The sequence below is a fragment of the Pongo abelii genome, chromosome 3 (assembly GCF_028885655.2).
Source record: "Pongo abelii isolate AG06213 chromosome 3, NHGRI_mPonAbe1-v2.0_pri, whole genome shotgun sequence".
Classification (NCBI taxonomy): domain Eukaryota; kingdom Metazoa; phylum Chordata; class Mammalia; order Primates; family Hominidae; genus Pongo; species Pongo abelii.
The window spans coordinates 92,168,349-92,181,044 of record NC_071988.2 but is presented as its reverse complement, the minus strand read 5'-3'; the positions used below and the strand labels follow the sequence as shown (position 1 = coordinate 92,181,044).

The window sequence follows — 12,696 nt, the reverse complement described above, 5'->3', positions numbered from 1 at the left end:
CCACCTATGAGTGAGAACATGAAGTGTTTGGTTTTTTGTCCCTGTGACAGTTTGCTGAGAATGATGGTTTCCAGCTTCATCTATGTCCCTACAAAGGACATCAACTCATCCTTTTTTATGGCTGCATAGTATTCCATGGTGTATATGTGCCACATTTTCTTAATCCAGTCTATCACTGATGAACATTTGGGTTGGTTCCAAGTCTTTGCTATTGTGAATAGTGCCACAATAAACATATGTGTGGATGTGTCTTTATAGCAGCATGATTTATAATCCTTTGGGTATATACCCAGTAATGGGATGGCTGGCTCAAATGGTATTTCTAGTTCTAGATCCTTGAGGAATCGCCACACTGTCTTACACATGGTTGAACTAGTTTACAGTTCCACCAACAGTGGAAAAGTGTTCCTATTTCTCCACATCCTCTCCAGCACCTGTTGTCTCCTGACTTTTTAATGATCACCATTCTAACTGGTGTGAGATGGTATCTCATTGTGGTTTTGGTTTGCATTTCTCTAATGACCAGTGATGATGAGCATTTTTTCATGTGTCTGTTGGCTGCATAAATGTCTTCTTTTGAAAAGTGTCTGTTCATATCCTGGCGCACTTTTTGATGGGGTTGTTTTTTTCTTGTAAATTTGTTTGAGTTCATTGTAGATTCTGGATATTAGCCCTTTGTCAGATGAGTAGATTGCAAAAATTTTCTCCCATTCTGTAGGTTGCCTGTTCACTCTGATGGTAGTTTCTTTTGCTGTGCAGAAGCTCTTGAGTTTAATTAGGTCCCATTTGTCAATGCTGGCTTTTGTTGCCATTGCTTTTGGTGTTTTAGACATGAAGTCCTTGCCCATGCCTATGTCCTGAATAGTACTGCCTACGTTTTCTTCTAGGGTTCTTATGGTTTTAGGTCTAACATTTAAGTCTTTAATCCATCTTGAATTAATTTTTGTATAAGGTGTAAGGAAGGGATCCAGTTTCAGCTTTCTACATATGGCTAGCCAGTTTTCCCAGCACCATTTATTAAATAGGGAATCCTTTCCCCATTTCTTGGTTTTGTCAGGTTTGTCAAAGATCAGATGGTGGTAGATGTGTGGTATTATTTCTGAGGGCTCTGTTCTGTTCCATTGGTGTATATCTCTGTTTTGGTACCAGTACCATGCTGTTTTGGTTACTGTAGCCTTGTAGTATAGTTTGAAGTCAGGTAGCGTGATGCCTCCAGCTTTGTTCTTTTTGCTTAGGATTGTCTTGGCAATGCAGGCTCTTTTTTGGTTCTATATGAACTTTAAAGTAATTTTTTCCAATTCTGTGAAGCAAGGCATTGGTAGCTTGATGGGGATGGCATTGAATCTATAAATGACCTTGGGCAGTATGGCCATTTTCACGATATTGATTCTTCCTATCCATGAGCATGAAATGTTCTTCATTTGTTGTGTCCTCTTTTGTTTCGTTGAGCAGTGGTTTGTAGTTCTCCTTGAAGAGGTCCTTCACATCCCTTGTAAGTTGGATTCCTAGGTATTTTATTCTCTTTGAAGCAATTGTGAATGGGAGTTCACTCGTGATTTGGCTCTCTGTTTGTCTGTTATTGTTATATAAGAACGCTTGTGATTTTTGCACATTGACTTTGTATCCTGAGATTTTGCTGAAGTTGCTTATCAGCTTAAGGAGATTTTGGGCTGAGATGATGGGGTTTTCTAAATATACAATCATGTCATCTGCAAACAGGGACAATTTGACTTCCTCTTTTCCTAATTGAATACCCTTTATTTCCTTCTCCTGCCTGATTACCCTGACCAGAACTTCCAACACTATGCTGAATAGGAGTGGTGATAGAGGGCATCCCTGTGCCAGTTTTCAAAGGGAATGTTTCCAGTTTTTGCCCATTCAGTGTTATGCTGGCTGTGGGTTTGTCATAAATAGTTCTTATTATTTTGAGATACATCCCATCAATACCTAATTTATTGAGTTTTTAGGATGAAGAGTTGTTGAATTTTGTCAAAGGCCTTTTCTGCATCTATTGAGAAAATCATGTGGTTTTTGTCGTTGGTTCTGTTTATATGCTGGATTATGTTTATTGATTTGTGTATGTTGAACCAGCCTTGCATCCCAGGGATGAAGCACAATTCATCATGGTGGATAAGCTTTTTCATGTGCTGCTGGATTCAGTTTGCCAGTATTCTATTGTGGATTTTTGCATCAATGTTCATCAGGGATATTGGTCTAAAATTCTCTTTTTTGGTTGTGTCTCTGCCAGGCTTTGGTATCAGGATGATGCTGGCCTCATAAAATGAGTTAGGGAGGATTCCCTCTTTTTCTATTGATTGGAATAGTTTCAGAAGGAATGATACCAGCTCCTCCTTGTACCTCTGGCAGAATTCGGCTGTGAATCCATCTGGTCCTGGACTCTTTTTGGTTGGTAGGCTCTTAATTATTGCCTCAATTCCAGAGCCTGTTATGGATCTATTCAGGGATTCAACTTCTTCCTAGTTTAGTCTTGGAAGGGTGTATGTGTCCAGGAATTTATCCATTTCTTCTAGGTTTTCCAGTTTATTTGCATAGAGGTGTTTATAGTATTCTCTGATGGTAGTTTGTATTTCTGTGGGATCGGTGGTGATATTCCCTTTGTCATTTTTATTGAGTCTATTTGATTCTTCTCTCTTTTCTTCTTTATTAGTCTTGCTAGCGGTCTATCAATTTTGTTGATCTTTTCAAAAAACCAGCTCCTGGATTCATTGATTTTTTGAAGGGTTTTTTGTGTCTCTATCTCCTTCAGTTCTGCTCTGATTTTAGTTATTTCTTGCCTTCTGCTAGCTTTTGAATGTGTTTACTATTGCTTCTCTAGTTCTTTTAATTGTGATGTTAGTGTGTCAATTTTAGATCTTTCCTGCTTTATCTTGTAGGCATTTAGTGCTATAAATTTCACTCTACACAATGCTTTAAATGTGTCCCAGAGATTCTGGTATGTTGTGTCTTTGTTCTCATTGGTTTCCAAGAACATCTTTACTTCTGCCTTCATTTCGTTATGTACCCAGTATTCATTCAGGGGCAGGTTGTTCAGTTTCCATGTAGTTGAGCGGTTTTGAGTGAGTATCTTAATCCTGAGTTCTAGTTTGATTGCACTGTGGTCTGAGAGACAGTTTGTTATAATTTCTGTTCTTTTACATTTGCTGAAGAGTGCTTTACTTCCAACTTTGTGGTCAATTTTGGAATAAGTGCAATGTGGTGCTGAGAAGAACGTATATTCTGTTGATTTGGGGTGGAGAGTTCTGTAGACGTCTTTTAGGTCCGCTTGGTGCAGAGCTGAGTTCAATTCCTGGATATCCTTGTTAACTTTCTGTCTCGTTCATCTGTCTAATGTCGACAGTGGGGTGTTTAAGTCTCCTATTATTCTTGTGTGGGAGTCTTAAGTCTCTTTGTAGGTCTCTAAGGTCTTTCTTTATGAATCTGGGTTCTCCTGTATTGGGTGCATATATATTTAGGTTAGTTAGCTCTTCTTGTTGAATTGATCCCTTTACCATTATGTAATGGCCTTCTTTGTCTCTTCTGATCTTTGCTGATTTAAAGTCTGTTTTATCAGAGACTAGGATTACAACACCTGCCTTTTTTTTGTTTTCCATCTGCTTGGTAGATCTTCCTCCATCCCTTTATTTTGAGCCTATGTGGGTCTCTGCACATGAGATGGGTCTCCTGAATACAGCACACTGATGGGTCTTGAGTCTTTATCCAATTATCCAATTTTCCAGTCTATGTCTTTCAATTGGAGCATTTAGCCCATTTACATTTAAGGTTAATATTGTTATATGTGAATTTGATCCTGTCATTATGATGTTAGCTGGTTATTTTGCTCGTTAGTTGATGCAGTTTCTTCCTAGCCTTGATGGTCTTTACAATTTGGCATGTTTTTGCACTGGCTGGTACCGGTTGTTCCTTTCCATGTTTAGTGCTTCCTTCAGGAGCTCTTATAGGGCAGGCCTGGTGGTGACAAAATCTCTCAGCATTTGCTTGTCTGTAAAGGATTTTATTTCTCCTTCACTTATGAAGCTTAGTTTGGCTGGATATGAAATTCTGGGTTGAAAATTCTTTTCTTTAAGAATGTTGAACGTTAGTCCCCACTGTCTTCTGACTTGTAGAGTTTCTGCCAAGAGATCTGCTGTTAGTCTGATGGGCTTCCCTTTGTGGGTAACCCGACCTTTCTCTCTGGCTGCCCTTAACATTTTTTCCTTCATTTCAACTTTGGTGAATCTGACAATTATATGTCTTGGAGTTCCTCTTCTCGAGGAGTATCTTTGTGGTGTTCTCTGTATTTCCTGAATTTAAATGTTGGCCTGCATTCCTAGGTTGGAGAAGTTCTCCTGGATAATATCCTGAAGTGTGTTTTCCAACTTGGTTCCGTTCTCCCCATCACTTTCAGGTACACCAATCAGACGTAGATTTGGTCTTTTCACATAGTCCCATATTTCTTGGAGGTTTTGTTTGTTTCTTTTTACTCTTTTTTCTCTAAACTTCTCTTCTCACTTCATTTCATTCATTTGATCTTCAATCACTGATACCCTTTCTTCCAGTTGATCGAATCGGCTACTGAAGCTTGTGCATGCATCACGTAGTTCTCGTGCCATGGTTTTCAGCTCCATCAGGTCATTTAAGGACTTCTCTACACTGGTTATTCTAGTTAGCCATTCGTCTTTTTTCAAGGCTTTTAGCTTCTTTGCAATGGGTTCGAACTTCTTCCTTTAGCTCGGAGAAGTTTGATTATCTGAAGCCTTCTCTCAACTCGTCAAAGTCATTCTCCATCCAGCTTTGTTCCGTGGCTGGCGAGCAGCTGTGTTCCTTTGGAGGTGAGAGGCGCCCTGATTTTTAGAATTTTCAGCTTTTCTGCTCTGTTTTTCCCTATCTTTGTGGTTTTATCTACCCTTGGTCTTTGATGATGGTGACGTACAGATGGGGTTTTGGTGTGGATGTCCTTTCTGTTTGTTAGTTTTCCTTCTAACAGTCAGGACCCTCAGCTGCAGGTCTGTTGGAGTTTGCCAGAGGTCCACTCCACACCCTGTTTGCCTGGGTATCAGCAGTGGAGGCTGTAGAACAGCGAATACTGCTGAACAGGAATTGTTGCTGCCTGATCGTTCCTCTGGAAGCTTCGTCTGAGAGGGGTACCCAGCCGTGTGAGGTGTCAGTCTCTCCCTACTGGGGGGTGCCTCCCAGTTAGGCTACTCGGGGGTCAGGGACCCACTTGCAGAGGCAGTCTGTCCGTTCTCAGATCTCAAACTCCGTGCTGAGAGAACCACTACTCTCTTCAAAGCTGTCAGACAGGGACATTTAAGTCCGCAGAGGTTTCTGCTGTCTTTTGTTCAGCTATGCCCTGCCCCCAGAGGTGGAGTCTACAAAGGCGGGCAGGCCTCCTTGAGCGGCAGTGTGCTCCACCCAGTTCCAGCTTCCAGCCGCTTTGTTTACCTACCCAAGCCTCAGCAATGGCGGGTGCCCCTCCCCCAGCCTCGCTGCCGCCTTGCAGTTGGATCTCAGACTCCTGACATATAAATATTGTGGGGGGTGGGGAAGAAACAAAATACAAAACTGTATACTGTTCTTTCAAGTAAGATCTATGGTTATCTCTGAATAATGAGGTTATAGGTACGTTTTAGTCCCCTCTTTTGATAATTTCTAATATTTTCTTAACTTCAAACAGTAAACAGGTATTACTTTATAATACTTTTTAAATTACATATCACCTCCACCAAAATTTAATCTATTACATTATTATTTCAACTATGTAAAAGATACATACAGAGTGGTAGGATTATGAATAACATTTATTCTGTTCTCTATAATATATGTCCATTGTCACTTTATGAAAGAATATTTCATTGCTTTATAGGAAGTACAGATTATTGCCAAGGTAAGTGAAAAACAGAAATATCAAGGTCAGCTATAAAATCATTTATTTTTTAATTCTAGGTCTAATCTTTATAAACATTGCAAAAGAGTTGAATTAAGTTCAACTGTAAAAGATCAGAGTCTACCAAACAAGATAATTATAAAATAGCCAACAGGCCAGGCATGATGACTCATACACCTAATTCCAGCACTTTGGGAGGCGGAGGCAGGCGGATTGCTTGATCCCAGGAGTTTGAGACAAATCTGGACAACATTGGCAAAATCCTATCTCTATAAAAAATACAAATATTAGCCGGGCATGTTGGCGTGGGCCTGTAGTCCCAGCTACTGAGGAGGCTGAGGTGGGAGAATCACTTGAGCCCAGGAGGCAGAGGCTGCAGTGGGCTGAAGTTCACCATTGCGCTCCAGCCTGGGCAATAAAGCAAGACTCAAAAAAATACAAGCCAACAAAAGTTATCACATCAATTCAAAAGGTACAAGTGGAAGCGCTTTATCAAGCATTCTTAACTAATTTTCAAGAATGACTTATTAGGGGACAGAGCAAGACTCTGTCTCAAAAAAAAAACAGAGACCTCACACCTGTAATCCCAGTCCTTTGGGAGGCTGAGATGGGTGGATCACTTGAGGTCAGGAGTTCAAGACCAGCCTGGCCAACATGGTGAAACCCCATCTCTACTAAAATTACAAAAATTAGCTGGGCGTGGTGGCACATGCCTGTAATCCCAGCTCCAGCTACTTGGGAGGCTAAGGCAGGAAAATCGCTTGAACCCGGGAGGCAGAGGTTGCAGTGAGCCAACATCACACCACTGCACTTCAGCCTGAGCGACAGAACGAGACTCCGTCTCAAAAAAAAAAAAAAAAAAAGAATGACTTATTAAAAGTAAAAAATATGCTGTTCTGTCATAAATAAGTATGGTTTACACCTTCTTCATCACAATTACTAGTTTTTCAGTGGCTTATTAGTGGTAAGAAGTATTGGATAAAAGTAAAATAGTACTGGTAATAAGTATGTTAATTAGCTTGGTTTAACCATTCCACAATGTAGACATATTTTAAAACATCATGTTGCATACCATAAATATAATTTTTATATTATATATATAATTTATATTATGTATATAATTTTATATTATATATAATTTATATTATGTATATAATTTTATATTACATATGATTTATATATAAATATAATATAAAATTAAATATTATTTTTATCTGTAAATTAAAAATAAAAATATCTTAATTTTTTAAATTTAAAGTAAAATAGTACTTCACAATTAATAATAGTGATCCTCCAACAGAATTCAGCTCAATGAAAAAACAAGACAGAGACAGCTTCCTAACAGCCTGCATATCTCAAAAATAAGCTAAAAGGAAACAATTAAATCAAAGCTTTGGGCCTAAATAATAACATAAATCACCATATAAAGTACATTATTATTATTTTTAAAAACGTTCCATACCAAGATTGCTAATAATCTGAGTGGTATGTTTTAAAGATCATTCTCACCAAGAGAGATTTGGAGAAGGGAGAGAACATAATCTTCTTTGGTGCTTTGCCTCTTACTATTTTGCCAAAATTAGTGGTACCTTATCAACAGTACAGCAACATTTCGGCCACTAGGTGGCAGGTTAAAAAAAAAAAAAAAAAAAGCTAAAACAGCAAAAGCTAAGCATATGGGTGCACAGTAAGTTGCTAAACGAAGAGATCAGAGGTACCAATGGCCCAATTCTTCCAAATCTACAAATGCCAAGAAGTGTGATGAAACAAGAACATCCAAAGTAGGACTGACCTTGCCAAGGTTAGATCTGAAAACAGTCACTTCTCATCACTAACAGCATTCTAAGAAAAATTGACATTTGAATAGTGGGTGATTCATACTATAACCTCAAGGAATAGATCAAGGATGAGTCTGGGGAAGAAGGACTACTGGATGAAGAAATAAAATCTCGCTTCTTGAGTTTAGTGGAAGAAAATATCCAAAGATACAGGGAAGCCACCCACCCAACCATCCTCATATTCCACAACTATATCTCAACAACGGAGCAGTCCCCCATACACACAAAACAGCTGAAGCTACCTTCCAAGAATGTGCAACAAACTCTAACAAAGGTAATCAAATTGTAACATCATGAAGACATGACCAGATTACAATTTACAATAAACTGCCTGATAAAAGAATATGTTAATAATAATAGGATCACCTGCATGCTAGTTATAAAGAATGGCCAGTTTGGCATTCTGAATCTAGTATATGGAAAGAAAATGTCCCATCCCATAAACATGGGTATCAGATTCAGAAAGCCATTAAGTCTTAAAATGAAGACAAATGTATTAATGCATCACCGTCTGATGACACAGTCTGATTAACATGATTTAACTAATCCCTCTGGGCTCTGATTCCAAGCTCAACAACCTTATTATAAATTGTCTTGTCTTATATACGAAAGCAATGTTTTTCAACTTCTCTGCAACCTAAGAGTTCAGTATACTCCCAACAGTTAACAGTAATTCACTAGGGTGATGACTTTTAACTATGAGGCATCCCACATATTTGAACCTCCAAGGGATTGTTATTTTAAAAAGCACCCAAATCCTTGAGATTCTTTCTCGTGTGTGCAAATTATGGAATACATGAGAAATTTTGTACATGTATATAATATGCAGTAATCAAATCAGGGTATTCAGGGTGTCCATCACCTGAGTACAATGTATTTTTGCATTCTACTCTGCTATAAAACACTGAATTATTTCTTCAAGCTTCCTGTATATCTGTACACTTTAACTCACTCCTCTTCATCTTCCCCTCCACTTACCCTTCCCAGTTATTGTTAACTATTTTTCCACACTCTATCTCCATGTGTTCAAACTGTTTAGCTCTCAGACATTCTTATGACTTCCTTCCACTGGTTGAGAATTATGAACCAAATAAAGAATAAACTGATCTAAATTCAATTATCTGAATGATTACATTTCTTTCTGCAAATTAAAATTTTTGGCATTTTGGTTTTATATGTCAGTTTCTGTGCCCTTGGTTAATGTGAGGCATGCTGAGAGTCAAATGACAAATGTGTCAACGGACCTTAAATGGAGGTCACCTAGTCCAATACCCTGTTTAAGAATACCCTCTATTTTCCAACATTGGTTTAATCTGGTCAGTTTCTATCTAATACCTGAGGATAACTGCACTGACAGCAGACCCCAGAAATAAAAGGAAGAAGAGTTGCTTTTAGAACTCAAGTCTCTCCTTTCAAAAGGTAAGCAAACTTGAGTAGGTACTTCAGCGAAAAGCTACATAAAAAATGCAGTGAGAGAAGACAGATGGCTCAGAGGAAAATGGGCAAAAGGACCCAAGTGGGCACTTCGCAAAAATCAAAATGACTAATAAACATATGAAAAGGAACACAGCCTCATTAGCCAGCGGGGAAATACAAATTAAACAAAAAAAATAGTAAACACTCAGCAGAATGACAAAAATGAGAAAGCCAGACACTACTAAATGCTGGCAAAGACATGGATTAATGAGAGCTTGATTACACTGGGGGGAGAGAAAATTGGAAAGCCAGTTTGGAAAACAGACATCATAAGCATTCCCAGTAAATTTACTTCTTATTCCTACAAACTTTTGCATGTATGCAGGTGAATTTATGTTCAGAGCAATGCTGTTTACATAAGCAACTAAATTGGAAATCACTCAAAAGTCAATTAAAGGTATAAAATGGACAAACAGTGATAGATGAATAAAATTAAATACTATAGGCCCCACATAGTGGCTCAGGCCTGTAATCCCAACACTCTGGGAGGCTGAGATGGGCAGATTGTTTGAGCCCAGGAGTTTGAAACCAGCCTGGGTAACATGGCAAAACCCTGTCTCTATAAAAAATACAAAAATTAGCCAAGCATGGTGGCACACAGGCGTGGTGGCCTATGGTCCTAGCTACTCAGGAGGCTGAGGAGAGAGGATCACCTGAGCCTAGGGAGGTTGAGGCTGCAGTGAACCATGGCTGCACCACTGCACTTTACCTGGGCAACAGAGTGAAATCCTGTCTCAAAAAAAAGAATATTTTTAAAAAACAAAATTCAATACTATATAGCTGAAAATAAGCTACAGCTGCATATAATATGGACAAATTTCATAAATGTATTAAATAAAAGTGAGAGGAAAAAAGGCAAACAATGTAATTCCACTTATATAACATTCAAAAATAAACAAAACTAAATTATACTTAGAGGTACATTCATGTATGCTCAAACAATTTTTAGGAAGCAGAAAAATTATTATCACAAAAGAATGGGAGTAATTACCCCTAGCAGAGTAGTAACGTAGGAAAGAAGATATTGCGATTGGAGAAGGCGAACAGGGATTTCTGGAATGATGATGTCGTATTTCTTGACCTGGATAATGGTTATAAAGATGTCAACTTTAAAACTGTTCTTCAAACTGTACATTAGCTTTCACCTACTTTTCTACAGATATATCATATGTCAAAAATGTTTTTAAAAAGAATCAAATAAACAAATTTACCCACTTTAAAATTCTACTGTAGACTAACCTTGCCTTTCCCCAAAAATCAGATGTAAAACATCAATTTCTTAAGATAATGAGGTCTATATGGGAAGAAAGCCCCTTTAAGATTTAGTCCTGGATATCCTAAGGTTTGGGGTGTACTGAATTAGGCCCTAGGTCTAAAGTTAGCTATGCCTGGCAAATAGAAGGTATATGAAAAAGTATTTTTGGTTATTCAAAACCGTATATTCTCAAAGTCCATGGAATATCTTGCTAGTGATTCCTCTTTGCATATGTGATTTACATTTTAAATATTCAATTATTATTCCCAGAATTCCTTATACCAACAGCTAAATTTTTTTAGATACTTTTTTTTCAATTTTCTGTCTTCCTCAGATCAAAGTTGCTAGCATACATTTCCATTTTTAAGGTTTCTGCCTTACTGCTTTCAATTTCTTTTTTCTTCTAGACAGGGTCTTGCTGTCACCCAGGCTAGCACAGTGACATGAGCATGGCTCACTACAGTCTCAATTTCTTGGGTTAAAGCGGTCCTCCAACCTCAGCCTTCCAAGTAGCTGTAACCCCAAGTGCAGGCTACCACACCTAGCTAATTTTTAAATTTTTTGTAGACACGGGGTCGCCCTATGTTGCCCAGGCTGGTCTCAAACTCCTGGGCTCAAGTGATCCTCTGGCCTCAGCCTCCCGAAGTGCTGGGATTGGCTGCTCTGCCTATGGAGTAGCCATTCTTTATTGTTTTACTTTCCTAATAAACTTGCTGTCACTTAAAAAAAAAAAAAAGTTCCAGGATTACATGCATAAGCCACCACATCTGGCCTTGCTTTCAATTTCAATTCTCATTTCTCCAAAAATGAAGATCTTAGCAACGTCTCTCTCAGACATACAACCATACATTTTGGTATTAAAAAAATGAAACTGAACTCTGTCATTCTCTTTCTTCCTCATTTGCAGTGCAGAATGGAAAAATGCTGCAAAATTAAAACTTGTGCCCAGAGTGAAAGTCTGGCAAGAATGAAAGTAAAAAGAAATGAGAGTAAATGACAAAAGGCTTGAAAGGTAAAACTCAGTTACTGAATAGTAGTTTTTCTTTTTCTTATTTGCTTTTTTTTTTTTTTGGTGTTTTTGTTTTTTCTTGTTTTTTTTTTTTTTTTTTTGAGATGGACTGCAATGGCATGATCTCGGCTCACTGCCACCTCCACCTCCCGGGTTCAAGCAATTCTCCCGCCTCAGCCTCCTGAGTAGCTGGGATTACAGGCGCCCACCACCACGCCCAGCTAATTTTTGTATGTTTAGTAGAGACGGGGTTTCACCATGTTGGCCAGGCTGGTCTTGAACTCCTGACCTCAGGCGATCCTCCTGCCTCGGCCTCCCAAAGGGCTGGGATTACAGGCGTGAGCCACCGCACCCGGCCTTATTTGCTTGTTTTTAAACAAAATGTGAAAAGACACTGAAGGGTCGGGCATAGTGGCTCAGGCCTGTAATCCAAACATTTTGGGAGGCCGAGGCGGGCGGATCACCTGAGGTCGGGAGTTTGAGCCCAGCCTGACCAACATGGAGAAACTCCGTCTCTACTAAAAAAAACTAGCCAGGCATGGTGGCCCATGCTTGTAATCCCAGCTACTTGGGAGGCTGAGGCAGGAGAATCGCTTGAACCTGGGAGGCGGAGGTTGTGGTGAGCCGAGATCCAGCCATTGCACTCCAGCCTGGGCAACAAAAGCGAAACTCCATCTCCAAAAAAAAAAAAAAAAAATTAGAAAAGACACTGAAGGAATTTAATTTGCTGTTAGATTTTTTAAAACTTTTATTATTTAACTTTTTAAAAACTTTTAGATTCCCAGGCAAGATGGCCAAATAGGAACAGCTCTGGTCTGCAGCTCCCAGTGAGACCAATGCAGAAGACGGGTGATTTCTGCATTTCCAACTGAAGTACCCAATTCATCTCATTGGGACTGGTTATACAGTGGGTGCAGCCCACAGAGGCCAAGAGGCCAAGCAGAAGCAGGGCGGGGCATCGCCTCACCTGGAAGGTGCAAGGGGTGGGGGAACTCCCTCCCCTCGCCAAGGGAAGCCTTGAGGGATGGTGCTATCGGGCCCAGATACTAGGCTTTTTCCCAGTCTTTACAACCCACAGACCAGGAGATTCCCTCGGGTGCCTACACCACAAGGGCCCTGGGTTTCAAACACAAAACTGGACGGCCATTTGGGCAGACACGGAGTTAGCTGCAGGAGTTTTTTTTCATACCCCAGTGGTGCCTAGAGTGCCAGCGAGACAGAACCGTTCACTCCC

General features: G+C 39.4%; 1 protein-coding gene across 2 annotated transcripts in view; it reads right to left on the bottom strand.

Moving 5' to 3' along the window:
* The window catches only part of DCK (deoxycytidine kinase), a 37,938-nt gene that overhangs the window by 13,049 nt on the left and 12,193 nt on the right, over positions 1–12,696 (bottom strand). The window contains exon 3 of one of the 2 annotated variants that reach the window (XM_054554038.2): positions 10,190–10,279. The exons of the other annotated variant lie outside the window; for it this stretch is intronic. Within the exon in view, the coding sequence (XP_054410013.1) occupies positions 10,190–10,279 (90 nt within the window). The remainder of the gene's footprint in view (positions 1–10,189; positions 10,280–12,696) is intronic. 2 annotated transcript variants of the gene reach the window in all.